This window comes from Nyctibius grandis, chromosome 3 (assembly GCF_013368605.1).
Source record: "Nyctibius grandis isolate bNycGra1 chromosome 3, bNycGra1.pri, whole genome shotgun sequence".
NCBI lineage: Eukaryota > Metazoa > Chordata > Aves > Nyctibiiformes > Nyctibiidae > Nyctibius > Nyctibius grandis.
The window spans coordinates 99,988,284-100,011,966 of NC_090660.1; the positions used below are offsets into that span (position 1 = coordinate 99,988,284).

A 23,683-nucleotide genomic window follows, 5' to 3' on the forward strand; every position below is an offset into this window, starting at 1 on the left:
TAACTCCTCTATCAAGGGAACATGAAACACTCATTTTGGTTGGGTAGCAGTTTGTACTATCATGGCACAAGCATAAATCACTACACACAGCTCGAGGCAAAGGCTGTCAGGGATGGATACTTGAAGCCACCTGAAGACAAGAGAAGTGAGCTGGTGATGTTAACTACAAGAAACACAATTTCAAAAACTGCAGACTTTTACAAAGGCAATAACTGAGAAATTTAAGGCTGAGAAGAGGAGAGTGGAGCTGTCTTGCAACTTTAAGCATTGTGTTTCTTAACACGTTCTCCTAAGCACTATTTTTAGGAGCAGAGTGGAGCCCAAGAATATTTTACAGATTATATAGGAAGAAGAATCATTGAATATGACTGTCTTTTGCTAACTTTCAACTTGAAAAATACTGAAGATTTTTTTAGTGTTATTTCCATTGCTATTTCATTTCTTGGCCCTTTTGAATCACTAAATCATAATGTATACACCAAACTGAAATCTGAACATCTTCCTTCCATATTTACATCTTATCAGGAACAAAAGTGGTATTTTTATTTCAAACTTGATATTTTAAGTACTTAAATAACGTGAGCATCATTCCTACTACATAGTTTGTGTCTTAACATTCCTATGTGCTCTCATATGGTTTCTAAATCAAATACGTGTGTATGTTCAGTACAGCTGCCTGGGTGTTGTAATTCTGCTGAAGAAACTATTTAAACTCCACATTATCCCAACTCAGAAAACGCTGATTTGTGGGGTTAGCATTCTCTAAACAATGAATAGATTGCATTACCTGGTCTTCTGAATGCTAAAGAGCTTGCATGAAAGACAGTGTTGTAGCACAGTTCAGCTTCAGCGGAGGTAGCTGTGCAGAAATATAGCTGTTTTGTTTACATGCATTATTGCCTGAATAATTGTCCTGAAAGTAGAGGAAAGTATCAGCAGCACAGATCTTTTTATACATGGCAAGAAGTATGCAGGGAAAGTTTGAAACTTGTGGCTTATGAGGTGAATGCTTTTACAGCTCATTTCCTTGGTAAATCTGCCCCTGCCTAATTTTAATGTCAGCTGTGATGAGCCCATGTTTCAGCAGAGCAAGAATCCTTGACATGGTTAAAGGTTTAGCGAATAGGTTTTAGCAGTCATTGCAAATGTAAACGTGCCTTTTACTCTTATCCTTCTCCCTTCCCTCCCCCTACTCATAACTTTCATGGAAATTGTTTTTGCATAATGGCATCCTCAGGGAAAAGGTGTCGGAAGATAATGAGAAGATATGGCAAAGTTACAAACTAAGAGATATGCAGAGGATCTCGAGGGGATTCAGTCTGCAGCATTGCCAGAAAGACAGTGCGATAAATGCTTCACTGATTACTGACTTATATGAGTCAGGGGGGAATTAGACTTGTTTTTCTCACTTTTCTCGTTGGTAAAATGAAGTCCTCAGCCAGGACCTTAGTTACTAGATAGGAGGGATGTTAGAACCATTGAGGCAGAACGCGGGTACAGGCAACTTCCCAACTGCAGGAAGGTCCCATTAAGCCTTTGCATGTGGCACAAGTTAAAGAAGATATAAACTATGCACAAACCAGAGATGAGTTTGGTGAGGACCTGACAGCCTTGGCCACCTGCAGCCTCGAGCTTATGCTGGGCATTTGGGAGAGTCTGTCACGCTGTGTGTACAGCACATGTGAGGATGGGACTTGGCACTATGGAGAGACTTCTACACTCACATGTGAATGTATCAGCAGGGTGTCTAAGGCTCCCTTATAGTCAATGAAGTCACTGGCACCTAAGAAATAATACTGCTCACCCAGGCTTCAGTGCTGTCACCCAGGCGTAAGGCCTTTAAGATGCTCCCACCTGAAACGCCAGCCCAAGGTAGACAGGATGGCACAGGAGAAGCAGTTGGGACATGGGTGGTGGGAGAAATGCTAGAGCATCTGAAACCACACTAGATGCCTGTGTTACATCCAATTACTCAAGCTCCTGCTAGCTGGTCTACTTAAAAGCCTCCAACTCCATTGAATACACTGGACCTCCTTTGCCTGGCAGGGGAGGTTAGGCACCCAGCACACATATGGATGTCTACATTTAGGACTCTGAGCCCCAAAGTGAATCTACCTCCCTCCCACCTGCCCAGCTCTTCATTAGCAGAGCCCTAGTTGCTCCCTTGGGTCAAAAGAGAAATGCTGAGATCACCTGCCCTACTAGCAAACTCCAAAAGGATGCCAATTTTATGCTTGAGAGCAAGAGGTTGGTTAGCATTATCCTTGCAATAGTGGGAACCCACCTGACTGCGTTAGCCTGCAACCCAGTACTGTGAACTGAAACTAAAATGAAATGCATCTTATATGAGACCACAGTGCTTCTTTCAAGACTTTGGTTGTAAAGATAATAATGACAAATCTTCAGTAGTTTAACAGTAGTATAAGGATATTAATTATCTGTGCCTTGGATGGCTTTCTTTTTTTTCAGTTGGAAGGCATATTTTAGTCTCATGCTATTGCTGATTTATCACGGTTCAATATAAGGACACAGAAAAAAAATAATGAACTTTCATGTACAATGAGAAAAAAAAAGACTTATTAAAACCAGCATGAGGCACAGACAGGCTTTTTAATTAGGCGAACTGCAGGCGAGTGAAATGTTTTTTTCTAAAAAGGAAATATTGAATGCAAAAAATTGCAGGAGGAAAACAATACATTGGTTTGTGACCATTTTTTAAAACTAGATCTTTTAGTTTAAATGAGAATTTCAGGCACATGGTGCAGCACTGACATCAGAAAGGTGTGTTTGCTACTATTTAAGAGACGTAATTGCAGCTATTGGCTTTAACTCTCAAAGTTTTCAAGTCAATAGCTACAGAAATCAGTTTGGAAATCAAGTACAAAGAAAAAGGCAGGATACTGGTCATAATGAGCTGATTATACAATTTAGTATTTCATGACTAAAAAAAACAATTTCACTGAGGATGATTTACACAGTCCTGGTGTCTGACCCTCTGGTCAGACAGAGGAGCTGCAAATAGAGCTGCTTGGAAATTTTCCATATGAATGGATATTTTTAACGGGAAATTCAGCTTTCTGAAGAAAAAATGAGAATCACTCACACTGGGAAAATTAAACGGTAATGAGTAGTTTCAATTGCATTGACCTAAATGGAGCTGACCTAGAATGTTTCATTTCAGTTCAGTTCTTTAGAAGAGAACATTGGCTTCCTAGCAGTGAGCTCGTGGCTTAATGGTAGGTGTAGTTTGAGGGCCTAGTCCCTTCCATAATCTGGATTTCCCAGAGAACCACAGCAGTTTTGGTATCTCTATCAACATGTGCATTTCCAAGGAGTTTAATAAACCAAAATAAACATTTTATTTTGTGCAACAATAAATAATTTAATCTCAGTTTAAAAAAAAAAAATCATTTTGGGACAAAACCAGAAGTTGAAACGTTATCGTCTTCCACAGGGTGAAAACTCTGAAATTTGCTCCCTGTGGCAGAAGAGGCAACATCATGGTGGCTCTTATCTCCTCATTTAGGTTGGTGTGATTCAGACTGCTAAAAAAATCATAGCTCTGCAGCCCATGTACAGTTCTCTGGATTTTAGCATGCACTGCAACTTTTAATAGCATTATTAAGACTCTTTTAGCAACACAGAGACTGTTATAGCTGAGATGATTAAGGTATGTAGTCTACATAGCCAGCTTTGTAGTCATTGTGTCCCTGTAAATCACTGCCTAATGCAAAGGACTAGGGTTTTTTTTTTCCAGGTGAGTTGTTAGTTAGGAAAAAGCTGTATTCTCTCCTCTAGTCCTGCCACCCGCAGAGCAGTAAGTGATGATTCTAAAGTTATCCCTTGGCCTGGAGCTAGGCATAAGCAAACTAGGCAATTATATAGTGAGGCACAATTTGGGACATTAAACCAGCCGTGACCCCACTGCCTGTGTCAGAGCCCAGAAAGCCAAGTTGGCTGCTGCGTTTGAAAGGCCAGAGGGTGCACAATCTAGCTAGCCCTCGAACTGAAGAGCAGCAGTGTCCTCAGGGCTACCCAGGGGCCAGCCCCAGGAGCTCTGTCCCACTTTTGCCCCTTCTTCCTCCTCTCTCTTTTCTGTGGTAAGAGGGCAATGCCTGGGCTTGTCCCAACACTTCATCCTACTGATGGCAAAAGGCAGTTTTTCTTCCACTGATAAGAAACTTTGAACAAACCTGAGCGAAGAGGTCTTTGCTGTTGCAAAGGAGCTGTAAAGCAGAATATCCTTAAAATGGAAGTGCATATATAAGACTCCTTTGCACAACACCCTCAGTAGTGTTGGAGCACTTATCTCATTTCACTGACTTGAAGTGGGATGGTAAGCAGGCTTTCTTGTTGCAAAGAGCTTACAGCTTTTTGGCAGAGATTGTCCATGGATGACTATTCAGTTACCCTTGCACAGTGTAAGTAAGTAACACTTAATTCTTTTCAGTCATAAATTATATGCTTCTACTTAACAATAGGAAATACCAGCCTCAAACTTTCCTCCCTAAAACTAAATATAGCAATGAGACATGCAAATGGGACCCAAAAAAGAGTTCGTTCAAGCCTCTGCAATAAATCCTTCTCATATCTGAGAATGAAGAGAGATCTGAAGAAGAAAGTGTTACCCTTCTCCAGCTAGGATAGTCATAGCAATGAATTTCCTAAATTAAGTTAGTTCATAAAGTCTTTCATATAGTATTGGAGTCTTCAATAAAATAACTGCTTTAGATGCCAGTGTCCATACTTTATATATAATTCCTTACTAAAGTGATGTCATTGCCTCTTCTTGTGGTCAAGGGAATATATGCAGATCTTCTGCTGGTACCTTTGCCTAGAGGTGCCTTTTGTCCCAGAGAATGGTATGTGTCAGCTCAGTGGATGGGGCTGTGGTTCGGTGGATTCACACCAGTGGCTGGGTGGAATAGGTTTAACCTTCCCCCTTACCGGCTGGCCCCAGTCCACAGTTGACTGTGGTGGGCAGAACAAGAGTGCAATCACAGCTGCTTTGCACTCCTACATTTTGGGCAACTTCCAGAGGTACCACAAATAGGCACTTTTGCCACAGTTTATTCAAGTGAATTTGCTTATAATTCTGTCACTGACTAACAGGTATGATCAGCTGTGCAGTGATCAAGACTGCTCAGTGTAATATTTGTAATAGTCCTTTAAAAACAGCTCATGGTATCAGGTAGAGAACATTTCAGACACAAAGTCAGACATGTAAAAGGACTGAATTTAGTAGCCAGAAAGCAAACTGAGAACAAAAGTTTTAAAAATGATCACACTGACATGATGTGAATGCATTTGGCTGCACCCTGTGCTTCAGGTGCTTATCAGGATGGAGTGCTGGCACCTGGATATGAGTCATCCAGCAAATATTGCAAATAACATGTTCAGCAATGCCAGATTATAGGTCTAAGCAGAAGCATCCCTGGCATACATATCCACTGAAATGATGAACAGGTGCCCTCTATAAACCTGAGTATTGAGTTGCCGAAACAGCCCTCTAGTGTGCACCTCACTCCTGTACTATTAAATATATTCCAAATTTCTTTAATTGCTTCTGTAGCATCCTGCAGGGAGCTCAAAATTGTTTGTATACAAAAAAAAAGAATTTCTAGGTTTGCTCGCGACTGTTTGAAGCAGCATGTTATTATTTCTGACAGAATGAAATAATCAGTGACACAAAATTGTAGTTTCCCTGCCTAGAACAGCATCCCCTTCAAATAGGATGCCAAGAACAATGGAGCCTCAGAGGGTATTTATAATAGAGAAGGAAATACTATGAGTCTGCTAGACTGAAATCCATGCTCTTTATGTCATTTCTATGCTCTGTCACAGGCTTCCTGAAAGCTGCTGCACAGATCACTTTGGACAATAATTTTCTCATTTTTCAGGTGCCCAATTCTAACTGAAAATTAATTCAGCACCCAAATACTTTTCCATTTTTACTCATAGTCCATTTGCAGCTGCATCACTTCTGTCAATAGGACCAACAGTGATGTTCTGATGACAGCAATGTTGAAAGCCTCTGAGCCGCTCCCTTGCTATATCGCTGTCACACTGCTGAGGATGCTGCAGAAGAACAAGGAGTAGAATGAATTTTACCATGAAATTGGAAAAAAGAGCATGAATTTGACTGGCTAACAATGTGGAAGGCTGTTTTAAACACAGTTATCAAGCTGTACATTAAGAAATACAGAAATGTCTTTTACAAAGAGAAGGCATTAGGGCAGGTAATCTGAAGGGGCAAAAAATGCAGAGACAATGAACAAAGAGTATACATCATAACAGCAAACTCCTGTTATTTAACGTCATCATATTCTGTCATTGCTTTTCGACTCAGCAACTTTCCAGCTTTCAGGGTTTCAGTTTGCATTTGAGAAGTGAATGTCTGTTGACCTAAGAGTTAAGATTCTCAGCTTCAGCACACATTCTTACTACAAGTTTCATTATAACTGCCACCAACGTCATTGGAAAATCAGATGCAAGACCCATTTGCAGCCATCCAACTTGGCCCATTCAAATGCAGATCAGGTCACCCTTAGTTAGTAAAAGTTGTGGGAAAATCTCATTTACATCATTATCAATTAAAAGTGCTCAGAAGTTTTTATAGCCCCGAGTATGCAAGTTTATGACAACCCAGGATCATGCAATTTCTGTCTGTTTCTCTCTCTCATGAAATCAAAGGCAGATGTATGGAAGCTAACATTGGTGACAGTGACTTTAAAATAATACTGTGTCATCATTTTATTTAAAGGTCAATTAAAAAAGCCTATTAAAAAGGTAAGTGAAAAAATCCTAAGTGCAATCAGCCGTTCAATATTCACCCCTCAGCAAGATTCAAAAAAGACATTCATGCTTTTTAAGTTTCTTTAATAATCAGTTTCTTCTTCTCCTTGGAAGAAAGTCAATATGCTAACTTTCAGAATTGAGCTGTAGGTCAAATGGTTTATCTTTTGGCTATGAAAGCCTCAGAGCGAAAATACTGCTTAAGAGTTGATCAAGATGAAATCTGTTTGAAATGAACAGTTTTGAATTGTATGGAATACCTGCATGCACTTATGTATTTATATGGGAATATGGCAATACAACTATTCTTTTCACACCACTAATTTTGCTGAAGTTAGTACTGATGGAACAGTTTTGTATGGCCAGAAAGACTTAGAAACTATGTGTGCTGAAGGGCTATGTCTGATTTTACCCTCCTGCTGTACTGTCTCTCCTGTGGAGCGCTACTGCCTGGTGAAGATTGCAAATCTGTTGGATTTTCCCCTCATTTAGCATGGAGGGCCAAGCTCTCTGAGCCATGCTGTCCAGCTTGACAGCCACAGAAGAGGAGTACAGGCAGAAAGGTGTGGGAAAAAAAACAATTTCTGGTGTTTAGGTGGATTTCTACCAGCTCTAGGACCAAGTGTGTGAAGCTTGAGGAGCAGTGACTCTGCACCATGATGCCCAAAGGCTAAGGGAGGAACCTCAAAAGGGGCTGCCAGGGAGTAGGAAGGTGCTACTGGGAACATTCTCAGGAAGGGAGGCTGCGCCTGCAGCCAGCTACAGCCTTCAGCTCAGGACAAGCCTCCCTGAGGCAGCAGAGCCAGGCCAGCAAGGGCCAGGCATTCACATCTGCTACATCCTGGGCATGGAGGCTTCATATCCCAGTCAGGCTAATATTGAGTCCTACTATTTACCAGTCCAACACGAAACATTACTAAGCTCACTAACCTTCTATCCTCTTATCTTTCCAGCAATCTTGACACAGAAGAACTCTGCAGTAAGTTCCGTTTTTCGACAAAGGAGATAATCTGTGCCTGCGGCAGCCCTGTGCAAGTGAACATACAATGTGATTGATTTTTTTCATTTAATCTTTGTAGCTCAAACAGAAAATAATTTCCATTGGAAGAACTCCTGCAAGAATGCAGATGGCTTATAATCTTTCAGACTGTCATCCATTACATGAAGAAATTACTTTGAAAATATTTTTTCTAATCTATACTTCACATTCTCTGAACTTCAAGATTTGTTCTGATGTAAAGAGAGATAGATACCTTTTATCTTATTTCCCTTCCATGTGAGATATTTTTTCCAGCTAGTTCATCACTTTCAGAGGTATGAGTGTTTTGGCAATTTTGAAAGAGATTGTCATATTAGTACCCCCCTGGAGGAAAGTTCATTGCTTTCCTCTATCTCAAGCCAGTGAGAACAGCAGTTTGACAAGTTCTATCATCCTTCATCACAAAAAAACTCCTGAAAGGCCTAGGATTTGGCCCAGTTACACATTTCTGTGCCCCATTCTGGGCTGTGAGTCATTTCCCCAAAACCCTGCTTACTCTCCAGCTGATCTTACAGCACTTGATTTAGAAGTGCTGCTTGCAGCAGAAAGCAATTCACAGAAAATTTCTGCAAGTCCTCCCACAAAATGTCAAAAAAACAGTTATACTTGTCAAAAACAGCCTATTTCTGAGCCAAAGATGTCAAAAAATGTCAGCCTGATAAATTTTCCAATGGTCAACAATGTTGAAGACCTATAAAAGCTGAAAACCCTGTCAAGTTGAATGCCAGCTCATTTACTCACCCACAAGATGACTCTACCCATGGCCAAGAACCCACTGAGAGGCACCTCAGCCTGTGGCTTATGAATATATGACAAGAGACTCAGCTGAAGTGAACTGGGCTGTGACGACTTCTGCTGGTTGAGAATCTGGCCAAAATTATATAAAACTGGCCAAGGAAGACAGGGGGTTTTGTTCCACAAGAGATGTACTGCTGTTGGTGTTGCACTGGAGGCTTACAGATTTCCTCAGCACCTGACCCCACCAGCCACCTTAGGCTGGCTAGAGGGATGAGGAGGATCTCAGTCCAGCACTGGCTCTATTTACTGTCTGTTTAGATTAAACATGGGCTGCTTCAGCTGCCTTTTAAATCTTTCACAGGTTGCTACTAGGGTGTTTCTCATCTCTGAATCTGGTACTGAGTTTACCCAACACATGTTTAAGCTAGTGATTATACAAGTCTGTCTGAGTTATCTCAGTTCTCCTCAGAAATGAAGCTTCACTTCCAGGATACTAATTCACAATACGTTTTCATTCTAAATCATTTTATTCAAGCTCTCAGCAATACCACGTTATGTCACAGTGCTCCTGAAACCTTGTGCTTTCATGACTCCCCTGAGAAGCTCACGCTGACTTTTTAAAAGCCTCAAAGTATTGCTATTTATTATTTCAAAAAGCTCCTATCTGATCTTGTTCTTCCTGTCTGCCATTTAGATGTTGTTTTTCATGCTCTTTCAAGTGATCTGACGTCTAAATGCCTTGTCTAACACAGTCTCTATCTTTAACATAATTTTTTCAGGTCATGATTTCCCAGGGTTGCCTGCTCTTCTCATCATTCAATCCCTCTGATTGAATTGTGCCCCCTGATTTTATATCAGCTCTTTCTGTTAAAATGTCCTTTGCTTTGAGCAGCTACATCCTGCAGCTTACCTTATTTCCATGACTTTTGTTAAAAGTATTTTGCATGCACCATATTTGTTGAAAATATGACCGCAGTACCTGGGACTAGAAGCTTATCTGGCCAACTCATAGTCTCTTTGCTTCTCAGAGAGAAACAACTGGTCTCAGCTGACCATGACTCACAACAGCCCCCAGTAGATCTTATCTACTCTAAGGGCTTTATCAGTGTTACTAGTTTTGTATCAATATAATCAGATTTAGTACATACACATGAAAACTTCATTTCCTGCTAGTAACTGAAGTAGACTATTAAACTGAAAATCCAGTTTAGAAGGAAAATGTAGATATTTTAAAAGTAGGTCTCTTTCAGCTCTCAAACTGATATTTTAAATTTTTATCAATTTGGCAACTCATTTATTAAAAGAAAATGTTTTTAAACACTGATTTTGATATTTTAAGTACTCCAGGGAGTACTTAAGGAAAATAATACAATTTAAATATCAATAATACAAAATTTAAAAATAAAATCATCCCTTTCATTGTAACTGTTCATTTTATATAGATAGTTAATAATACCATAAAAGAATTCAGTCTTGATAAAATTGATATTAATGAAATATTGATTTTTCAGGTTATGAACAGGTGATGTGGTTTTTCTTCTTCTTTTAGAATACTTTTCCCAGCACTTAGGAGAGTATGAAAATGTTCTATCTGTCTTGGAAGACTTAAACATAACCATACTGAAGGCAATGGACAAAACAAAGAAAGTAAGTAAAAATTGTGAGATTTTCTTTACATTTTGTGTTTTGTTTATTTGAACATGTATCCGGTATTTTTCTTACCTAGATAAAATCACTAATTCATACTTAAGTTCTTCCACATATACATGTTTGTAGCAAAAGTTCAGTAGGAAAAGGCTTGTCAAAATGGTTGAGCATCAAAGCTGTAAAGCTCTGTCTCAAAGTATTACAGTTTGGATATAACCAAAATTGTCTTTGTGAATGATCTGAAGAATGTTCTTCATATTGTCGTACCAAGAGAGGGTTCCATAAACCCATGCCAAATGTGGGTGTCATCAGCATATCAACATTTGAAAATAGTCTGAATTTGAAAAAAATAATCCAAATCTTTGAAGTATAAAACATGTTAGGAAAAGATGCTAATGACTTAAACTATATTAATGACTACCATTAAATTAGGTAGGGAAGAGTCATCTGGAGACAAACTGGGGAGTCGTATTTATGTTGCTGTTAAATTGTTAAATTTGTTAAATGTAGATTCCAGGATATTTTAAAAAAATTAAAATGGGCTGTAATATCTCTCCCCGTGTTCCCTGAAGCTGAACCTCACTACTTTCATGATTATAAAACCATCCTGTAGGTAGCGGCTGTGCATCTCAACTACTGAGTCCTGAAATATAACTGGCCAATGTAAATCACTTGGAAGTATTTCTGGTAGTAACAACAGAAGACACAGAAATCTGGGTTGAGTGAAACACCCTAACCGAGAACAAGATTTTGTTTCCGTTTCAGGCATTTTAAACAAAAACAGCACTCACAGAGTCAGCAAAGAGGGCTGTTGCCCACCATCGCATTATGGGGGCATTCACCCCAGAGGGAGGAGACGTTCCTCCGGAGAAGCTCGGTTTCTCCATCCATCCATCTGATGGGGAATGTAGCCGTGGTGCAGGACATGCTCGGCGGCCGATCCACTTGGCACTCAATTCATTACAGTCATACCTGCTCATATGTTCATACTTGCTCGTTCATACCACATCCCAGCTCAATGTCTATCAAAAGTGCCTCAAGACACTTTTGATTTTGAGGTAATATGCTCCTTTTCCCTGGCTGAACAGTTAAATATTCTGTGCAAGGTGTTACTTCAAAAGGTGAGGGAAATCACAAACCAGGGAAAGAAGTGAACCTAGATACTCCAAACCCAACCCCAGACCCACACCACAAGGCTATTCACTGGAAGGCAAGCCGTCAACAACAGACATTTCAGCCAAAAGTATTCAGTGAGATCCCATGGGGGAGAAAAAACTTGAAGGAGAGATCAATGGGGAGAAAGCTGTGCTTCTCTAGCAAAGCTGTTATCTTTGGCATTCAGGTGTTTACAAGAGTGCAGTACTCATACATTTTACATAAACTGCCAAAATAAAAACTTGAAAGTGTAGCTTATTTATTTAGAGCCTGAGCCAGTAAGTGGAATGTCTCTCTGTTCATGCTGTGCATCTTCCACTCCTAATGAAGTGAATGTGTGCTGGCTCACTACCTCATTGGGCTGGACACTGAAAAGCAACAGATTAGTTTATTATAGCCATGCATAATTCTTAAAAAAATTAACCATGTGTATAAACTACTCCTAAAAGGCAGGACATATCATCTGATAACTACTGGAAGTAAATAGAACATGGCACTTAAGAATTACTTCAGAAGTTAAATACAGAGGAGGAATCCCTGTAGACTAATCAGAGTTTTAAGAAGTAAACATTGACCTGACTAGAAAATCGATAAGAATATCTGGAATATTAATAAGTGTTTCATTTGTCTACATGAAGAATCCACCTTAAAAAAAAAAACACCACAATTTATTTGAATTTTATTTTCCTGACTGAAGATTCAAGCTTAATGGGTTTTCTCTCTTTCAGGAATATCCCAACTGGCTATTTGTTAGAGGTGCAGAACTTGAGCAAGGCTAACACTGGAAAAAATACTTTTAATTCCAATTAGTAGATACAGTGTGTGAACACAGTCAATCAAAAAATGTGTCCTCAAATATTCTAAAATAGATCTTTCTGCCAAGGATATGCCCAGCAACTACAGTTTTGTATGGAAATTATATTCTCAATTCAAATTTGGGTTTATTCACAACAGTAACTCATTTCTCAGGAAACAGATAGGTTATGTGACCTGACTACCTGATAAATCATTGGAGTGCAAATAATAAAATTTCCATCTTAAATAGTCCAAGCTTTTACTGAACTCTAAAATCCAGAATATATCCACCTAAAATCAGAGCTGGAGGTGGAGCAAAAGCTAGTTAGCATATTGAGATAGTGTGGATAAATGATGTTCATCACCAGTGACACACACTAGATGTGATGTAGCTCCTAGCTCAAGTTGACTCCGCAGCTCAAACAGGTACTCAGAAATGGGTGGTCTGGTTATGAATGGCCATTGGCATGTATGCAGAGCAAGGCTTGCATGTTCCCTCCTAGTCCAAAATAAAACTGTCATTGCTCTGCCGTTGCAGCCACCTAGTCCCTTAAATAGTAACTGAGTAATGGGAACATTTATTATGATCTTCTAAGGCATCATGTAGATGGAAATTTCATATATAGAAAAAAAGCCCAGAAATGAAAACCTACACTTTGAGAGCTACAAAGACATGGTGTACCTACAGCGGCTGAGTCAGTTTCCAATGACCAGGACCAAATTTCCAAGGACCAAATTCTCCTATTAAAAAACAAAAGTAAAAACTTCTCAGATTGAACCTGAACTCCTCACTGCAGAGCACAGGGCTGAATACAGGGACCCAGTCCTCAGGGCTGCCATGAGCTTTCCATCCCCTCTGTCTTTTTGTGAATTGGAGAAAGCTCAGCGCCTCTATCAGTCTCTGCTAAACTTTTCCAAGCACATGCCAGTTTAGGTAGGCAGCTCATTCAGTCTTAAATATTTGAGGGGAAAAAGGAGCACCTTGGTAGTTCATTTGTTTTATTTATCCAGTTTAGAGACAGATAAACAATCACCACTCCATCCTTCCTATAGAAAATCTCTGCTTTCCTGCCAATTCATGTTGCTAGTACTCAGTAGGTACTTTGCACAAGAGGCAGCTGCAGAATTGGAGCCCTAGAAAAAATATTCAGCTTCTCCTCAACCCCAGAAAAGGAAGATGTGTCAATCTTCAACAAAAAGCTGAACAGTGGATCAGAATGTCTGAAAAATCTAAATACCTCATCTATAAACCCTCCTTATTCCAGATATAAACAGAACTAGAAATTTAAAAAACCCTAAATGTAGTTTAATGTATTTTTATTTACTTTTTGGTGCACTTTACTCTAAGTTTGATAACACCAAAGTGTGTGGCAATATTTGACTCCTATCTGTAAACCTAGTACAAAAGTGTGAACCAAGTAGCTTTTGCACATGAAATAGATTTGACTCTTCCTGTTGTCTTGTTTCAGTTTTGAAAATCTCATGCATTAATGAACACATACCTTGGTTTTTGTTTACAAATATTGCCAACCTGTTCAGCCTTTAGTCAGAAAGATCTCTCACCAAGAGCAACTGGAGTTTGGCTTGGCTACAGACTCCTGGATTTAAATCAAGATCAACCAAATTGTCCCCATCACTCCAAATTATTTCCATGTGTAGATATTTTTAACCCAACTGATCACAGAATCATAGAATCATTTTGGTTGGAAAAGACCTTTAAGATCATCAAGTCCAACCGTTAACCTAACACTGCCAAGTCCACCACTAAACCATGTCCCTAAGCACCACATCTACATGTCTTTTAAACACCTCCATGGATGGTGACTCAACCACTTCCTTGGGCAGCCTGTTCCAATACTTAACAACCCCCTCTGTGAAGAAATTATTCCTAATATCCAATCTAAACCTCCCCTGGTGCAACTTGAAGTCATTTCCTCTGATTAGCAGATAACTGACTCCTGCAAGTTAACTGCAGCACAATTTCAGTGTACTTTATTGCCCTCTGTGGTTTGAAAGGGTTGGCAGTACAGGTTTCCTGATCTGAGCTTTTCTCCAGTCTTCCAGTCCTGTACTATCTGAAAGTGAAAATATCAAGTCACCTATGGGAGAAAACGTTCCAGTGTGTTAGCAGGTTCATGAAACTTTTAAACCAGACTTCCTTTCACTGTTCTGGGGCCAGATCCCTCCAGCCTATCCAAACTAAATAGCACCTGGGAAGACAGGAAGCCCTTAGTGGTGTAGGAGTGGTTCATGCTCCATCGCTTGAAGGGAAGGTCCTAAGCTAAAAATGCAGAGAAATAGATATAGCAAGAAACTTCTTTCAGCAGGGAAAAGACAGCTGCATTTGCAAGCAACATACTTTTAATACAAAAGACATCTTACCTAAGGATGCTGGGAAAGCTACGGCCCTTCTGTTTTAGTGCTGGTCTCTTGTGTTTTATGCTTACACAAGGAAGGGAAACACATAACTGAGGATATTTAGAGGGACTTGTGGCATTTGATATTTGATCATTTCTCTGCTTAAGATGGAGAGTCTGCATGAGCTGCTTTTAAAGGAGTGGTGAGGACAGATTACTAATTGGTGTTGGTTATTTTTCTTGTACCTGCCAGGTTGATATTTTCCTGATGAAAGTACAAGCTGGGATAGTTCTGTTTATCTTGTTTCTTCTTCATCTTGTATACTGGAAGCATTAAAAATTAAACACTCAACAAAACTTTACAAATGCATTAGAAGGCTTGTTTCTTTAAGCTTTTTTTTTCTGACATCTTTTATAACAAAACATGGAAGCATATTTGATTAAAATGTTTAATCTTAACTTTTTTATTACCCAAATAAACATAACATTTTCAGCAAACTGCATCTTATTACATTCTGTAGTTTGCAGTCACGTATAAATACAATGAAGAGAAACTTTGCATCCCACAGCACAGAAAATAAAATCTGTCACTAAGTAACGATGTAGATAGATAAAATACACCATTTTTTTTAAGATGCTTGACATCTTGGTTCTATTGTTTTGTGAATACTGAAAATCAGAAACTTACAGACTAAAGAACATGTCTTCCTTAAGTTATCAAGCCATAAAATTGTTGCTATTTGTCAGCTATTCAGTAAGAACAAGTTTTGCTCTATCATTTTTATTTCTGGTATTGCTATAGCTTATTGCAAATGCAACCTGCTGCTGGTGGTGAAGTATTCCATGCTCAGTAAACTAGCAAAAGCTCATTTAATCACCAAAAATGTCATTTTTCTTATGAAATGGTGTTTACAACATAGAAGTATTCAGGGGTTTAAACATCATGGGCACCTAGTGGTATTTTAGAAAATGTGAGTTATTCAAGGATGTCCAAGATGTCTGCACAGGCCTGACAAATAGCACACAGGACCTCTGGGAGATCCAGGGGGGAAAGGTGACATCCTTCTTGGGCAGCAGCTGGAGACCAGGTGGGTCTCTGTATGGCACCAAACTCCAGTGAAGGTACTTCAGTAGCTCTGAGGTTTCCAAAGGATTTTTCCCAAGGAGCTATCTCACAGAGGAAAAGCTGGCGAAGGCTTACCCTGATCCAACAGTGCCTTTTATCAAAGTCATAACACCTACTTAAGTTCACTTTTCTTCACCAGCTGAAGCACACTCCCCTCTCCCCCTGCCTCCTTCTTTCCCTTTTGCCAACAGTACGGGGCCATTTTCCAGCCAGGACTGATCCCCATGTGTCCCCACTGGCACCACCACTGGCACCTGCACAGTGAAGGCTGGCAGCAGAGGCCTGGGTGGAAGCAGGGCCCGTTCAGATGATTTTAACGCCCCTACTCACCAGGGCAGTTTGTACTGCAGTGTTGGTGAAAGTCTAACCACAGCTGGCTGGTGGTCAGGTGACTGTGCCGGGGGCATTTCAGGATGGGGCATGCTTCCTGCTCTGTGGTTTCAGTGGCTGTTGACTTGAGCCTCACCTAACGCATTAGTTTACCACAGAGCTGATGATGGTCTTGATGTACAGCGTACCAGCTCTTAAAACAACTCCAGTTGTTCAGACTTTTTGCATTGGCACATCAGCAAAATGGTGGGAACTGGGAATCAGGAATCGCTGGGAGCAACCAAGCCCGGCAGAGATGCTTCCTTGGGAGGGTGGCCCTAAGTGCCCATGTAGTTGTTTCTTTTTCCTTGCAAATGGAGGCCACCTTGTGAGCTGTCTTAAAAGTGACTTAAGACCACCATACCTGTTGTAAAAGTGATCTGACCTCCAGCAACCAAAAGCTTCATATCTAAGCTTTTTCTTAGGTTATATTGATTAATTTGTTAGATCATATATCTTAATTTCAACAGGAAATAATGCAAAAGATTCTATATTTTTTAAAAAAGAAGTAAACTGAAATTGGCTTTTATAGTTAACAGTGCTTATAAGAAGAAACTTTGATCCAGTGAGTCAGGTGGAGCTTGACCCTATGTAACTGTATCGGAAGCACATATCCAATAACTATAACACAACAGCAACCTCCTGGATGGACTTGGGTAGGACTTTTGTACAGCCAATGGAAAGCATTTATGAACAGTAAAATGAGAAATTCAAATGTAAAGTAAAGGGAACACCAAAATAACCAAGGACTCTCAGCACAGTAGGAAATTGTTTAAACAAATATTGAAGATCCCCCCCTTAATCTGTTCCTCTGTGTCGTCTTTTCGTCATCCTTATTTCATTATTCTCATTCCATTTCCTTACTTCTCTTTGCTTCCTCAAAAGTACAGCAAGATCTTTCTTCTGTAGATGAAAGCCAGAAAGTTCTTTGGCTAGAATAGTTAATGTACACTTTTTCAAAATTGAATCGAGAGAGGTGACTTCTGAGTGCACGGTCCTCCTGTAAATTCAGAGGTAGAGTTCTTCTTCTGGAGACAAAAGCACTGCAGACTTCCATGGAAAGGAATGCCAGGGAAACACAGGAAATGAAGGATGGGACACTGCAAAATTTCTCCTTTTCAGACTCTGTAAAGTCTCATGTTCTTTGCTTTGGAGAGTCTTTCTTCCCTGCTTTGCAACTATTTTATGAAGGACATCAAATAATCTGTCTGTGATAGCTGGGGACCAGACTCGTTGAACTAGCAAACACCACTTAAGCAGCAGTAACCATGACTGGTTTATACCTAGCATTTAAAAATGCAAAACATAAACATATTACGTTTAGGACGGAAATGAAAGTTAATTCTTATTCAATAGAGCAATCAAGTTCTGGAATAGCCTTCCAAGCATTTGGGAGCAAAAAAAACCTAACTGCTTTTTACATGTTGATTGCAAAAACATAGAAAGGAGAGTGCGTGGTGCGCAAGAGCGAGATGCTGGATTCAGTGACTGACACGGCACGTCTAATTCTTTGCTCCTGTGAAATCATTCAATTTTCTGCTTTGCTCAAAAAAACCCAAAGATAAGTGAAGTCAATGCAGCCTTGTTACTACTGGAAAACTTCTTGAATAGCCTAAAAATAGGAGCCAGTCAAAGTAAGAGATAAGATTATAGGAGCTGAAAGAGTAACATAGGGGCATGCAATTTAGTTACTGATGGTGCATTTATAGTAATTACGTAAATCACTGCACTCTGGACGGTTGATACCCATTATAGACTAGAATACCCAGATTTTTTTAATTGCATATTTGATTAATAGTAACAGTAGTGATTATGTAAATTATATCGCAAAACAAAATAACTGAAAAAAAAGCTAGACAAGCATATGTCAACAATAAGTTCCACATCTAACATTCTCTTTGAGCTAAAATGAAGTTTTAAATTTTTTTGTTTTGTTTTCTCAAAATCTGTGTTAAATTGGCTGGCACCACTTTTTGCACGACTGGAATTTATTAACAGTTTCCACAGAATCTAGTCTTATTCTCTTTGAAATTGCACTTTTTACAAATGCACCTTTTGCAGAATGAATGTAAAGAATAGTTCCTGCCAAAGAATAACTTACAACAGGTATTACTCAGTTTATCTTGATTATTAATTTTCATGCATTGGCTTTGAATCCAGTTCATTTGTTCCTTGCATTCATCATTAAGTGTTTTTCAAGTCAGCACCAGTCTAAAATACCATTGCCATCTCCCATCTTGATGTTTTAAAGCGGACAAAATATCCAGATTCCATTGGAAATGAAAAGCCAGAACAAAAAGGAGTTATTCATTTTATTATTCCTTATAAAGAAATAGAAATCATTTCAGGATGAAGATTACATAAAACACTGAAGGCAGACAGATGAAGTTCAAGATATAAAGAGCAGTAATGGTACATACTGTAGCATGCAATGATTAATACTTAATACTGTAAGCCAACTGACAAACATACTACAATCATCTAATGTATTTCTTAACTGTACATGGTTAATTCTTCCTGTATGTTTGATTGCTTCAGGCTGTCTTTTAATGACAGTTAACTCTATTGCACTAGTTTAATTGGACATATATTGTTTCTCCTTCCGTTAGAGTGAGCAGGGGATTTGGTTCTCATAATTATTTAGAAGATGTAAGATACTGATTAAAGATCATAGATGAGAAGAGAGTTTCATGAAGAGTGAGTACTTTCTGAATTCCACATCAGAAAACATCCTCTCAGAATATTTATCACCCAGCTAATCAAATAAACTGCAGACTCAGGATTTGTCTTTCTTGCATTAACGGTGTGTTTTCACATCCTATCAGCTATCTTCAGGTACCTTCAGTGGCTAGGCACCACTTGCATGGATGTCATAAGCTAATACCATGGAGGGGAATGAGGGTTGAAAGATTTAGTGTAAATTCATGCTTTTCACAAAGGAGACAAAGGGAAAGACAGAGCCAGAAAACCAATAAAAGATGTGGCTGCCTACAGATTACATGCCCTGCACTGCCAGTGCCCAGCCTCAAAACTACAAAATGGAATGGAGAAAAAAAACATGCTACCCTTCCAGCAGATGTTGGCTATGTTGCAGCAAAAAATGCATTAATTGTTGGGCCAAAAGAAGATTCTTTTAGTCAAAAAATAGTTCTATTTTTCATTCTAAGAAAAAAAAAAGCAATCATTTCAAAATTTCATACATACTGTTCATTCAAAGGAATGACAAGTATGGTGCTGCTCCCACCTCCATTTCTCACAGGTATTTTATTCATCTCTAATATCAAACCAACCACACCCCTGTACAAAATTACAAGTGTTCAACATTAGATCTATGAAATGAGAGAGGATTCTAAAGCAATTGTTGAAGAAAGTCCTAAAGACTGGATTTTCTTGACTGAACTCTGAAGAATTGTCAAAGGTTTTTCAGTAAAAAGTAGAAAAAAGTGGAATAAAGCAGATGCCTTCAATGCATTTTTGTGTTACTTAAATTTCAAAGCTTTATCAAGTTAAAATTTTGGTGGGAAATTTTCAACCATTCCTTTTTGAGTAATCAGAACTCAACAAAGGGATAAAAAGTAGTAACATCAAAAATATCAGAGCAATAAATGAACTTGTTACTAGGCTCCAGCTGCACTAGGCTTTTAAGAACTGTTCCTATTTGTAGGCATAGTTGTTTCTCATATTCAACTTTTCCAGCTAAAATAGATATGAAACTGATTAAACACAGTCTGTAAATTCCTAAAAAGAACCATCCGGAACTTTTTTTCTTTTGACCATGGATGACTTGACCTAAATTCCTTGGGTTGTTTTTTTATCATTCCCTAATTTCTGACGAGATGGACTTGCCAGTTGTTAGAACTGGAGTCTGGATCCTTTTTGCATAAATCCATGTACTCAACTGTTCATCTGTAAACTCAGCTGAAGAGAGGAATGCTGGTGATAGTGCTACATGTATCACCAGTTGCACCCTGCTATAAGGCAGAGAGGACCCTATGAACAAACACCTATTTTTATCTAGGAACATTATTAAATGAGGTTTTGGAATTTCATTTCATAGGATATTCCAGAGATTCACCCCTTTCTTCCGAGCTCCTTATCATAGCAATGACAACTCTTGGGAACTTCTTTGATCTCTTTTTGTGGAAGTCTTATACCTACTGGGTCAGAAAGAGACAGTGTTCAAATTTTTGCTGGTAGCAGAGAAAATGTGTTAAATAGTCAGAACTTAAAAAAAAAACAAACCAAACTTAATTAAGTTAATTTCCATACCTTTAAACATAAAAGTGCATAGAAATAACTTCACAGCAGAAAAAGAAAGATTTAACCTAGCTGTTCTCCTGTTGATACCTATCAAAACCACAGAATCACAGAATAACAGAATTACAGAATCAATCAGGTTGGAAGAGACCTCTGGGATCATCAAGTCCAACCATTGCCCTGACACCACCATGTCAACTAGACCATGGCACTAAGTGCCATGTCCAGTCTTTTCTTAAACACATCCAGAGATGGTGACTCCACCACCACCCTGGGCAGCCCGTTCCAATGTCTAATGACCCTTTCTGAGAAGAAATGCTTCCTAATGTCCAACTTGAACCTCCCCTAGCGAAGCCTGAGGCTATGTGCTCTTGTCCTATCGCTAGTTGCCTGGGAGAACCTAGTTGCCTGGGAGAAACACCAACTTCGCTAGTTGCCTGGGAGAACCACCAACAGCTTTGATGTTTTCCTTGTATTCTTACAACCTTCTCTGAGGACCAATGGCATTACACACATCCCTGCGACCTCCTGATATAAAACACGGTCAAAACACAGTTTCTTGTCTCTAAGCTACATGGTGCACTTAATAGCAGTTAAATAGGAGTTACTTTTTATCCATGCATGAATTTTGTACATACTATTATTGCAATAAGAGTATATTACTTCTTCAATAATCCCAGTAAAGGAGAGTGATAGACTCTTGTGCGGTTCTGATGGATGCTATTAGAGTTGTGTGTCAATATTCTCCTATAATCACCCATGGCTACCTATTTTATTTCATTGCTCTTATGTCAGCACTGCAAGTAGTTAGTAGAGATTGTCACTGTTCCAGTTCTCTAGGCAGAATTTAAACATGTAATTTATTCCAAATATAATACTTCAATAAACTTCTTAAGTTTGCGCCACACCCTAAAATTGAAGTTGAATCTGTTTAACAGTTTGGCACATTATGCCTTTCCTCACTCGTATAATGAGGATGCTGTAAAAGTTGCATTTGTGTGAAGTCAACACAGTGAGCATCTCTGGATCTGGCTTCTGTTGAAATTATGGTTTTATTCTGACTCTGTTACGGCTCCGTCCTACAGTCTGAAGGATTAGATCTCAGTGATTCAAATTAAAAAGGCTTGAATTCTTTTTCATTTTGGTACAGTTAGTCTGACTAATTTAATATCCTCAATCTAAAGTTGTAACCCAGGGCGTTGTCCTGCTAATGTAGGATCTAAACGCACAGGGCAGGAGACATTCCATGATCAAGGGAAGTTTAAATCAATTATTCCTTACTGAGTTTTACTCAAGGTTAACTACCTTTCAGTTGCCTTGGGGGCATTTTCTGTAAAGATAAGCATAAACAATTTTTATGAAATTATTTTGATATGACATATAAAATAGGAAACAGAAAATTGTGAAGTAATATAACAGTAATAAATAATTATTATAAGTAATGTTACAAATAATAAAAGTACAAATAACTAAGTTATAAAGTGTTATATAACATAAACTACTATATAGCAAAACAGCAATACAGAAAGGAGAGGCCAAGGGGACCAGGTTTGTTCAGCCTGGAGAAGAGGCTGAGGGAAGATGTAATTCTCTCTAAAGAAGGGTTATAGAGAAGACAAAACAACATTGTCTTTTTCAGGGGTGCATAGCAGAAGCACAAGAGGCAACAGCTACAGCTTGCAGAAGGGAAAATGCTGACTAGGCATACGGAAAATACTTTGCACAGAGAGGGTGGGTGGTGCAACAGTGGACCAGAGAGATGGTGTTATCTCCATCCTTGAAGACATTCCAAACTCATCTGACATGTCCTCAAGCAACCTGAAATAACTTTGGTTGACCCTGCTCTGAAAAGGGGGTTGGACTAGACGACTGCCAGACATCCTTTCCCACTATGCTTGTGGAGCTCTTGCCTAAGCTCCCACCCCTTCTGAGAGATTTCAGAGTTATTTTTTGTCCCAACCAAGTTAGTTTGCTTTGCCCCAGGTAAGGGAACATGGGTGTCTCCCTCCTTCCCCATCTCAAGGAGCTGCTCTTCTGATAAGTGGATCAGCGTGGTGTCAGGCCACCCAAGGGGAGAGGATCGGGGCTGGCACCAGGGCTCAAGAGGATCAAGAGAGTTGCTGAACCTGTGCCAGCCCTGAGATGGGGACTCCCTTAGGAGATACCTAAGCCCTGCCTCCTCCGCCTTTATAAGAGAACTTCTGAACCTTTTAAGAGAGCTGTAAGCTAGTTTTAAAGAATATGGTGAGCTTTTCCACAGGGAAATCACAAATTATATGTATTTTCAGCTGCATTAATGGAAACTCAAATCTTAACTGCTCACAAAGGTCACAGTTGTCTCTTGATGAGGAAGATGCGGAAAATTACCCTCATTCACTCACAATCAGTAAAACTAACAAGCAGAACGATATGTTAACACAGACTTATTTCATCTGGACTGCCCAAACTGCTGTGCAGTATAATGTATATGCTAATCAACAGTAATTTACAGCTAACTAAATTCAAGAAACAAGCCATTTGTCTAGTTTATGCACAGACGCCATCAGTGGGTCCCATTATTAATTGGTGGTGCAGTATACTGGCAATACAAATGCTGGGCATGCCAGTTAAGCTGATTCTACCATAATATACACTTAATAAATCAATACACATTTTTCTTAATTCAGAATTAGCATTTTATTTCTTCTAGTGAAATCTTGTACCAGTGTGCCTTTTGTAAAATGCAAATGAAGGCACTTTTCTGTAGGAAGTAGAGCGGTGAAACGATAACAAAGCATGGCTGAGAACTGGTTTAAGTTGAATTGTAACGGACGATGTTTTTCCTTCCATGACTTAAATTATAATAATGCTAACAATTTATATATGCTGAATACCTTTTTCCATGATCTTCAAAGAATTTTAGAAGGACAGGTAGGAGTAGCTATCTTTCAGTGAGCAGGAGTCAAAGTTGCCCAACATTGCTGTGAGCTCAGAATTGCTGGCCTCAGAGCCATTATTTAAAGAAAAATATTGAGTAGCCATTTGCCCAACTGGGTGCATTAAAAGAGTTAAGTAATTTTGCATAGAAGAGATGTAAACACCAATATTTGGGTAAAATATACATAAGGAAAGAGTCTCTGATAATTCTAGACTTCCACAGATGTTGTTAGCATCCTGCCTGCCTTGCCCATCCTTACAAAAAAGCTCTGTATACCTGACCTTTTCCGTAGGGAAGCCTTTAAATACAGAACTTATGGGACAACAGAACAGGAAGAAAAAAGACTAAATTCTGGTGCAATGCACAAACCTGGAGTAGTTCTGATGAAAAAAAACCTTAATAACTTTCAGATGCAGGAAAGCATTTCTGAAGGAGTCAAAAAGCAGTCAGCCTCAGACAGTAGCAAGTATTACACAGCTAATGTTTAT

At 39.2% G+C, this 23,683-nt stretch overlaps 1 protein-coding gene across 1 annotated transcript in view; it reads left to right on the plus strand.

Moving 5' to 3' along the window:
• The window catches only part of NECAB1 (N-terminal EF-hand calcium binding protein 1), a 61,385-nt gene that overhangs the window by 14,655 nt on the left and 23,047 nt on the right, over positions 1–23,683 (plus strand). The window contains exons 3-4 of the mRNA XM_068397214.1: positions 7,749–7,774; positions 10,122–10,219. Coding sequence (XP_068253315.1) covers positions 7,749–7,774; positions 10,122–10,219 — 124 coding nt within the window. The remainder of the gene's footprint in view (positions 1–7,748; positions 7,775–10,121; positions 10,220–23,683) is intronic.